This window comes from Guillardia theta (assembly GCF_000315625.1).
Source record: "Guillardia theta CCMP2712 unplaced genomic scaffold GUITHscaffold_47, whole genome shotgun sequence".
In the NCBI taxonomy this organism is placed as follows: domain Eukaryota; class Cryptophyceae; order Pyrenomonadales; family Geminigeraceae; genus Guillardia; species Guillardia theta.
Genome location: NW_005434627.1, coordinates 475380 through 484751, shown reverse-complemented (window position 1 = coordinate 484751; position 9372 = coordinate 475380). Strand labels below are relative to the sequence as shown.

Here is a 9372-nt window from a genome sequence, read left to right as displayed (position 1 = left end):
GCTTAACTTGTGACATGATGAGCTCGCCGGCGCCGAGCGATCCGCCGGCCGCCAGCCTGTGACTCGGAACGATGATGCCCTCGGACCTTCCTCTGTGCATAAAGGCAAAAAAAAACGTTTTTTTTGGAGATTTTTTTTCTGTGGTACTCTTTCCGACCCCGACTCTCCACTCGCTCGGAGGGTTCTCTGAAGGAGATCGGTATCTCCTGATCAAAAACCATTTTCTTCACCCTGTGGCGTTTGGGGCTGGCCCGTCGCCGGGTGGCTCGATCTGGAAGCTTCTCTACCCGGCGTGGGGTCTTCCCCACCCCTGCGGGTCTGATGACCCACCCCTGCGCCTCTGATGACCCACCCCTGCGGGTCTGACCCACCCTCTCGTCCCCTAGACAGTTGTTTATTATGTTCCTGGTAGGATTGCGATGCCATACACGGGTGGGTAGGGACGGGCCGTGGGGTGGACTCTGTCAGGAGCCTGAAATCAAGCATGTCGACGATTCGATGTTGCAGCATACTCCTCTGGAGCACAGCAGCGGCAGCCGCATTCTCGGCATGGCCAGTGCCTTCCAGGTAATCTGTCGAGACCACTTGTATCCCTGTCATGCCGTTGCGCCTTTCTCCTACTGCGATGTTCTTCATCCCCCTAACTCCATCATAGAGCCCCTTTTGGTAGACTCACTCGGCGGTACTGCAAGCTCTCGGAAGAGCTGAGTCGACACCGGAGCTTCTTCAAGACAAGCAGAAAGTTCAGGCAACGCGAAGGCTATTGAGATCCTAACTTTCCTGTACGAACAAGATATACAGCAGATCCAAAATCTCAAATCCGAGAGGGACAAAACGCTGGAGAGGTATGAGAAACAGATCCAAGATCTCAAGTCCGACATCCAAGATCTCAAGTCCGACAAGAACCAAACGCTGGAGAGGTATGAGAAACAGATCCAAGATCTCAAGTCCGACATCCAAGATCTCAAGTCCGACAAGAACCAAACGCTGGAGAGGTATGAGAGACAGATTGAAGATCTCAAATCCAACAGGGACAAATTCATCAAAGCGCTCAACGACCAGTTGCAGGAAATGAAGCTGAAAGCTTTGAGCGAAGAAGCGAAAATGAGGGTCATTGTCAACAATCGAGCGCTGATTGAGATCGCGATAGCACGGTACGACTGCACCGTGTCTCTTACGGAGGGTGTCAGGACGTTTGTGATGGGCCATTTGTTGGCGGGGCCGAAGAATACGTTGAGTGAGTACAGCAGGAGAGTCTGCGGGCAGCTGCGACACTTTGGCTTCGCAGGCAAAGAACAATCTGTTTCGAAAGAGCTCGCAAACTTGATGCACGAGATCTCGAAACCGTTGCACGCTATGCAAGTATCGAGCACTATCGACCGAGGGTATGTGGTAGGAGGGGATCAGCCACATGCAGAAGCGCTTGCGATCATGATCGCAAAACTGCAAGAAACAAAGCTCGTCGAAGGCCTGGATGTGCTGCTGGTGGACGGAAGAGGAAAATGCCGATGTGTGCTGAGGGACGGAGAAATATTGGCATACAGTGGCGAGTCAGGTGACGAGTAGTCTAGGACTAGGTATATTGTGGTACACCGGACCAAGGCTGATACCGCAGTGAATGTATGTTCTAGTAAACGCAGCAGTGATTCGGTTCAAGATTTTCTGAAGTCTCAGGCCCTCCAGTTATGCTCCATGATCGTCCCCTTGAAGTTCCCGCGATCATCGGAAGGTAGCTGTCGTCCAATCAGCGATCTCCGAGGCTCTGTGCTACTGTCAAGAGTCTCCATCAAGCTAGTTCACTGGGGTCTGAGTCATCCGCCGAAGTTTCGGATTATTGGAGATTGTTCAGAGCGCCATTTACTGCTGTGGCAAGTTTCACGGCCCTGTCACAGTAAGAGCAGTGACCGTCCACTGCACTGCACTGTCTCTCAGTGTCACGGTGAACGGGTGTCTGTTGGTTCGGAGTTCATCCGGGCCCAGCCCGGCCACCGGATGGCACTGTCACTTCAGGGAAGAAAGACCATTCTTCGCTCTGTGAGCCGATAATCCGAACTCGGAACTTCTGAAAATGATCATAAAGCTTGCAAAAACTGAAAAACTGCGGGCAACGACGGTCGCCGACTCAACGGCAGGCTTAACTTGTGACATGATGAGCTCGCCGAGCCTCCGATCCGCCGGCCGCCAGCCTGTGACTCGGAACGATGATGCCCTCGGACCTTCCTCTGTGCTGCCCGGCGCGTGCTTGCAGTTTGCCGCGGAGTCCGAGCCTGGTCCGGTATCATGATCCGGGCCCCACTGGGCCATGATTGCCGGATGATCATTCAGTGTCAAAAACATGATGAGTGGCCGGTTTGGATGTGGGTCCTGTGGCGTTTGGGCAGGGGCGAGATTCGAGAAGGATCTGGCAAGTCATAAACGCTTGAGATACCTGAGATCTGAATCTCGAGTGCGAGATGGATCTTGCCAACCATTGCGATCTGCTGGTATCTGAAATCCTGCGCTACACGGGGTCCTCTGATAGTCAGTGTCATAAATATGAGGGTGGGTGGGTAGGGGTACGGAAGGCGGGGGAGGCAACTGGCGTGGGTGGAGGGGAAGGGTGGTGGGGGCGAGGGTCAAGGGTTTTTATATAAGTGATCTTTGACGAGATTTCCTGTACTTGTAAGGTCGTTACGCCGACTTGGGTTCTGATTAGTGGGGTCCACGACAAGGGGTGGGGTGGAAGGGGAGGGGGTGGAACTTCAGATGTCCATCGGAGATCGTGAGGGGATGCTGCAAGTCAGCCCCCCTCACCCTACCACCGTACCCAATCCTGCAGCCTCAAATTCATACTACCCCACCCCCCGGCATTCCATCACCCACCCTACCCCACCCCACCCCACCCACCCCACCCCATCCCACCCCACCCACGTGTCGTTTCTATTCCTTCCTTTCCTCTTTCCGACGAGGCACCACCCCTCCTTCCTAGTCTTAAATACACCTGCACACCCGCGTCACTTCGAGTGCAATCAAGACGCATTTCGAAAAGTTTGCTTTTCGGAGGTTCTTTTTTCTTGGGGTCAGATCGATAACGAAGGCTAACTAACCAAATAAAAACCCTACCCCAACTGTAGATATCAAAGGACCCCACCCCTTGCCTGAACCTCGTGATGGGGAGAAACGGCACTAAGAATAACATAAAAACTTCATTCTTTACTACCACATAAATCTATTATAGATCTTGTATGTGTCACCAGGGGTGGGGGGGCAGAGCGACACATCTGCAAAGAGGGTGGTGAGATCCGACCCAAGCCCAGCCTCTCGAGGGGGGTGGGTACAACTTGCCCAAGTTCCTTGGAAAGGGGGTGGCCTCGTGGGTTAAGCTCCAATGGAGGTGGGTAGGTGGTGTGTTGTGACACGGGTGGGGGTGGAGCAATCCAGAGGGGTGACGGGTGGGGTGGGGCAATCCAGAGGGGTTAAAAGTGGGGTGAGTTCATTGGATTATGGTAGGGGTGAGGAGAATCAGGGTGTGCTGGTTTGGGGGTGGGGGTGGGGGTAGGGGTGGGGGTGGGGAAATGGGGGTTGTGAGGTCGGAGCAGAAAACGAGGGCCATGCCGGGGGACGAAAGGTGAGGGCAGGCAAGGTGATGCTGGGGAGGGTCGGCTGCGAAGAGAGCGAGGAGGGCGAGGACAAGGAAGCAAGTAGAAAGAGTTCCGTGAGCACGCAAGCTGAAACACCCTTGAGCACGCATGCCTCGTCCTCTAGGCAGTGCGTCGGAATTGTCCAGTTCGTGAGTCCCGCATAGGATTACGCTGCAAGAAGTAGAATGGTGCGCAAGGAAGTCATCTTCTCTGCGCTTCAGCTGTGATATGACGATACGAAATCATGTCTGCATCAAAGAGATGTGGACAACATGCGCAAAGCTGCTGACGAACAGGACCCTGACGTCCTACGGCAGCACGAGAACTTGTTTGTTCAACATTGCTTGCCTGATGCTGTGATTGTGGCGGGAGTTAGGCGTTGATTCCCCAGATGTAACATGATGATGCGCTTTTGGCTCCTTCCTGGTTGATCTGATGAGCACTACAACATTCCAATCTAGGAAAAAGAGTAATACGCATTTACGAAAGCGTGTAGCTTGTTGAGTATCACAAGAGGAACGGGCAGAGTGTATGAATGAGAAATGCAACGGTCCAGGGTAGACAGTGCATGATGCATAGTTCATAGATTCCAGATCTCGAGAGTTGATACCGGAGCGAGCATCGCACAGCTGTTGCCTTTGTTCATGCTGCCAGTTTTTGACAGGGATGTCAACGTTTTACAGGTAGCGAATGTGAAGCTGGATTCGAAGTCAGGGATGTTACTTGCACGCGCATGCGGCATGAGGCGATGAGTCCCTGGCTCTGCGAGTATGAGTGATCTGAGTGATCGACGTCCTCTGCGAGCTGCGCTGACCAGTGAAGTGGCCCGAGCCATATACGCTCGAAGGCAACATGGCGAAGCTGGCTTCAGCTCCTTCTCCACAACCCAGTCGAGCGTGTTGCTTGCCAACGAGTATCATGTCAGCCCCAAAGCTGTTAGAGACATCTGGGTAGGTGGACTGTGAAAACTTTGTTGGCGTGCTGTACTTCTGCTGTGACATTTGCCGTATACATTTGAATCCCATCGGCTGCTTGTTGTGTTGATCTTTCCCATGGTCCTCCGTGTTTGCTAACTGCCTGCTTGTCTTGCTTCTCTCTGCTCTCATACCACAAAACCCGCTAGAGCCTCGCGTGCTCCTGCTCCTCTCCTGCTCACAACCTCCGCCTCCCTTCTACCTCATACATCCCCTTGCCTCCTCTCCTCCTGCCCTGATCTCCTGCACAGAATCGGAGGACCTGGGCGCATGCCACTGCGAGCATGTGGACGACAGCTGAACGGGAGCAGTACTTCAAGGAGAGAGCTGAGAACAAGGAGGCGGCGGAGTACTCGGAGGAGAGCTTCACCGAGCTCGTCCTGAAACGACCCGGGAGGCCGGTAGGGTCCAAGGACTCGAAGCCGAGGAAGAAGAGGTTTCCTGAGCTGGAAGGAGGAGGAGAGGCGGACGGTCGGCAGGAGAGAGCAGCCGGCATGCCGACTTCGTCTCAGGATATGGACGAGGACGAGAGCGCGGAGGCGGAGGCGGGGGTCGACGCTGCTCAGCTCCAGTGGGGGTTGCCAGCGCAAACCGCGTCGCTGTCCTTGTCGTCGCTGCTGGAGGAGGCGCTGCAGCATGTGGAATCTGATCTGAAGGCGCAGCGAAGGCCCTCGAGTGGACGAGGAGAGAGTTGAGGGGGAAGCAGATGAAACGAGGAGAGGTTGCCTCCTCCGCTGCTTCCGCTGTGCCTGCTGTAAGATTTCTCACGAGGAAAAGTGCTCGGGCTCTTCTTTCTCCTGCTCTTCCCTGTACATCTTTCTCCTCCTGTTCTATCCCATCATATCCTCTTCTACCCTGTCTGATGTTGTTCTCTCCCCTTACCCTCTTCGTTGCCTGCCTGTTCCTATACCTCTTCCTTCATACGCGTTTTCCCCGTTCTTCCCATCTTTGGTCCTGCATTTTGTACAGGCATGGTGACAAGTTTTATTGATTACAGTGATGAGAGCCTGTGGCATCTCAATAAAGTGAAGGCAAATCTCTGGTGAGAGCTAGCATGAGGGAGGAGGAGGAGAGGAGCGAGTGGTGGCGAGGTTGGCAGCGATTGGGGTGGAAGACGAAGACGGTGCCGGTTCCCCTGTTCAAGAACAGGAGCGGGAGGATGTGCTGGCAGTAGGGAAGCGTGGAGGAGAGGCCTGGAGGACTGCAGCAGGGGGAGGGGAGAGGGAGGAGATAAGGGTTTGTGTGTGAAGGGGAGGGCGGAGAGGAGGAGCAGGGAAAGAGATGCAATATCGTTTTTCCAGTAATACGACTTCAGTTTTGATGGGAATACTTTCATGTGTATGCTGATTCTTTCGAGTTTGTCCATTTCTGTGAGTTATTATTTTCATTGGGATTTGACGTCTACTGGGATGTGTCCAAAATCCTCACTGTTACCACTGTTACAACATGACTGTCATTCGACGTAAAAATTACAAGGTGGTTGGACAGATTCAAGAAGAAGTGTTGTTCTTGTTGTTGTTCTTGTTGTTGTTCTTGTTGTTTGTCTTTTTCTTCTTTTCACTTTCTCTTTTCACTCGCTGTTTGCGTTTCTGACTGATCAAGCTGGTCTGCAACGATGCCAAATGTCAGGAGGGAAGAGAGAAGAAGGAACGGGAGGAGTGACGAGAGGAGAAAGTAGCACGATGTTGACGTGAGAAATTGTTACAACAGAGATTGACAGGACAGAGATTGACACAACAGAGATTGACAGAACAGAGATTGACACAACAGAGCTGGTTACAACACAGATGGTTACTACAAAGATTGTCAGTCACTCGGGGGCAAACGCTAGAAACGACAACCGTGGAGCCAAGTGATGTAAAATACAACCATCACATGTCAAGATAAAACGCGAAAGGACTGAAATCCGTATCTGCCTTGTTTGGCCCTCACCTTTTTGGAGAGCTTCGCCATTCTTGACTGACCTTTGCCTCCTCCTCCCACCGTTGGCTCCACGTTGATTTTTCTCCCCTGCGCACCACTCAGGATCTCCTCCTCCTGTAAGACATCTCCCACTCCTCTTCCTCCTCCTCCTCTCGTCCTGCCCTCGCACGCTGATTTTACCCCACGTCTCGTCCTGCCCATTTCTCCTTGCCCTCGTCCTCGTCCTCGTCCTCGTCCTCGTCCTCGTCCTCTTCCTCTTCTTCTTACCCCCAAGCTTGTATGGTGCATCTTCAACGCCCTCCTGTCTCTCAGGTTCAGCGGCAAGCAAGGGGTCAGGAGGAGCAGACGTGTAGCAGACGGTGTCTTGCAGGTCGATGAAACAAGTTCCCTTGAACTGTACAGGATGTTGTGCGTGAGCATGTACGCGAGCACAAACTTGTTGCTCACCTGCCCTGTTCCTCGATCTGTGAGCATGCGGACGGAGACAACTCCCTGCAGATCTAGGTGAGAAGTGCGGGGGTGAAATAGGATGGGACACATCGGATAAAGGGCTGGGGAGCGAACAGGAAAGGAAGGAGAGGATGGGACAGGATAGGATAGGATAGGATAGGAGATGGAGGAGAGGAATGAAGGGAGGAGAGGGGATAGAGCAGAGGGAAAAGCAAAGCGTACAAAGGGGAGAGGAGAGAGGAGAGAGGAGAGGAGAGAGGAGAGGCGAAAGGAGAGAAAAGGAGGGGAGAGGGAAAAGGAGAGGAAAAGAGAGGAGAGGGGAAAGGAGAGGAAGAGAGAGGAGAGGAGAGGAGAGGAGACGAGAGGAGATGAGAGAGGAGAGGAGACGAGAGGAGAAAGGAGAGGAGAGGAGAGGAGAGAGGAGAGGAGAAAGGAGAGAGGAAAGGAGAGGAGAAAGGAGAGCAGGAGGAAAAAGGAGAGGAGAGGAGAGCAGGAGAGCAGGAGGAGAACAGGAAAAAAAGAGAGGGAGAGATGAGAGGCAGGGAATCGCCTCAGCATCGGCAGCTCTCATTGATATACTCACATTCCCTTTCATCACTTCGTCAAAGTGCTTCATGATGTCTATTTGCGAGATGTCGTATGGGAGGTTCCCAACAAACACTGCGCAAAAGATACAACATGTTAGACTCGATCTGGACAGAGTGAGGAGAGTCGTTGTGGGAAAATGTGGCAGAGAAGGTCTTTCTGCTGATTCAGCAGTAGCGGCAGGAGCAGAAGCGGCAGAAAGAGTAGCAAAAGGAGCAACATCTGGCAGAGCGCGAGCAGCAGTACGAGCAGGAGCAGCATCAGCAGTAGTGGTGGTGGTGGTAGGAGGAGGAGGAGGACGAGGAGGAGGAGGAGGAGGAGGAGGAGCAGGAGCAGGAGTCACCCGTATATCTCTTCTTGTCTGCTTTCTGCATCAAACATGTCAACTCCACCATCCCATCCAGCAAGGCAACGATACCTTCTCCTCCCCCCTCCCCTTATCTTCCGGCTCCTCCTCCTCTTCGCCCTTGCTCTTCTTCCTCTTTGCCTCTCTTTCCCCTACACTCAACACGTCAGGGCGTGCTCTCGGTACGCCAGCACGTCGAACCTTGCCCCTCGTCGCTGACTTGCGCGCGTTTCTTCAAGTTGCCCTTCACTTCTTCCTGGCATTTCTTCTGCGTCTTCATGCGGGCCTTCGTCTCCTCCTGTGTCTTCTTTTCCTTCGTCGCCTTCTTCTTCATCTCAACCTTGACCTTCTCCTTCTCCTTCGTCTCAGTCATTTCTCCTCTTTCGCCTGGTAAGAGTTCGTCAACCATCCAGATCGCTTCCTGATGCCCGCAAGACAACATAGCTGTGTTCTGTTCAGATCTACCGACCTCCCCTTTTCTTCCCCTGTGTCTCTTCTCCTTTCCTGCTGCTCTCCCGCTCTCCTGATCTCCTCGTCTCCTGTCTCATACCAAAATTTCTAAATTTCCACTTTCCCCTCTCCTGCTCCTGCTCCTGCTCCTGCTCCTGCTCCTGCTTCTGCTCCTGCTTCTGCTCCTGACCCTGCTCCTGCTCCTGCTCCTGCTCCTGCTCCTGCTGCTGGTCCTGGTCCTGGTCCTGGTCCTGCTGCTGGTCCTGGTCCTGGTCCTGGTCCTGGTCCTGGTCCTGGTCCTGGTCCTGGTCCTGGTCCTGGTCCTGGTCCTGGTCCTGGTCCTGGTCCTGACCCTGCTTCTGACAATGATACTGCTCCTTCTTTCCTCGATCATATTCGAAGTTCCTCCAGTAGCCCCCCCCTTCTCTCCCTCGCATCTCCGTCTCAGTACAATTTCTGTCCCCCGTCTGTCGTATATCCACAACTCTAGTCCCACCGCGCAATCATATGGGGGGGATGGTGCTCTTGCCCCTCATTCTCCTCTTTGATCTCGCGATACACAACTTACTCCCTGGCCCGCTACTCTGCTTCGATATGACTTCTTGTTCCCTTCCCCGCTTTCTCTTCCTGCTGAATTTCTTTCCTCGTTCCCCCACACTTATCTAGTAAATTTCTGCTCATTTCCTGTACCTTAACAGTTTTTTCCTTTCGCATCTTCTCTCTTTCCTCCTTGTTCGACTCTGTTCTCTCCTCGCCTTCATATTCTGATTTTCGCCAATATTCATCCTCTTCTATTCTGTACTTTCTTGTCCTTCTCTTTCTGTTACCCCTCTTCCTCGTCCTCATTCTGCTCTCCATCCAATCCATCCCCTTTCCCCCCCCCCTCTTCCTGCTCCTCCTCCTCCTGCTCCTCCTCCTCCTCCGCCACCTCCTCCTGATCCTCCTGCGCCTCCTGCTCCTCTACCTGCTCCTGCTCCTCCTCCCTCCTCTCATCCCCACCCCTCTTTGTCCCTGTCACTGTCTC

The 9372-nt window shown here is 53.4% G+C and overlaps 1 protein-coding gene across 1 annotated transcript in view; it reads left to right on the top strand.

The window, feature by feature from the left end:
• The first annotated feature begins 474 nt into the window (after positions 1-474).
• Positions 475-9372, top strand: part of GUITHDRAFT_153328 (hypothetical protein) — a 10860-nt gene continuing 1962 nt past the window's right edge. The window contains exons 1-2 of the mRNA XM_005830266.1: positions 475-567; positions 656-716. Of these exons, the coding sequence (XP_005830323.1) occupies positions 485-567; positions 656-716 (144 nt within the window). The 5' untranslated portion in view covers positions 475-484. The remainder of the gene's footprint in view (positions 568-655; positions 717-9372) is intronic.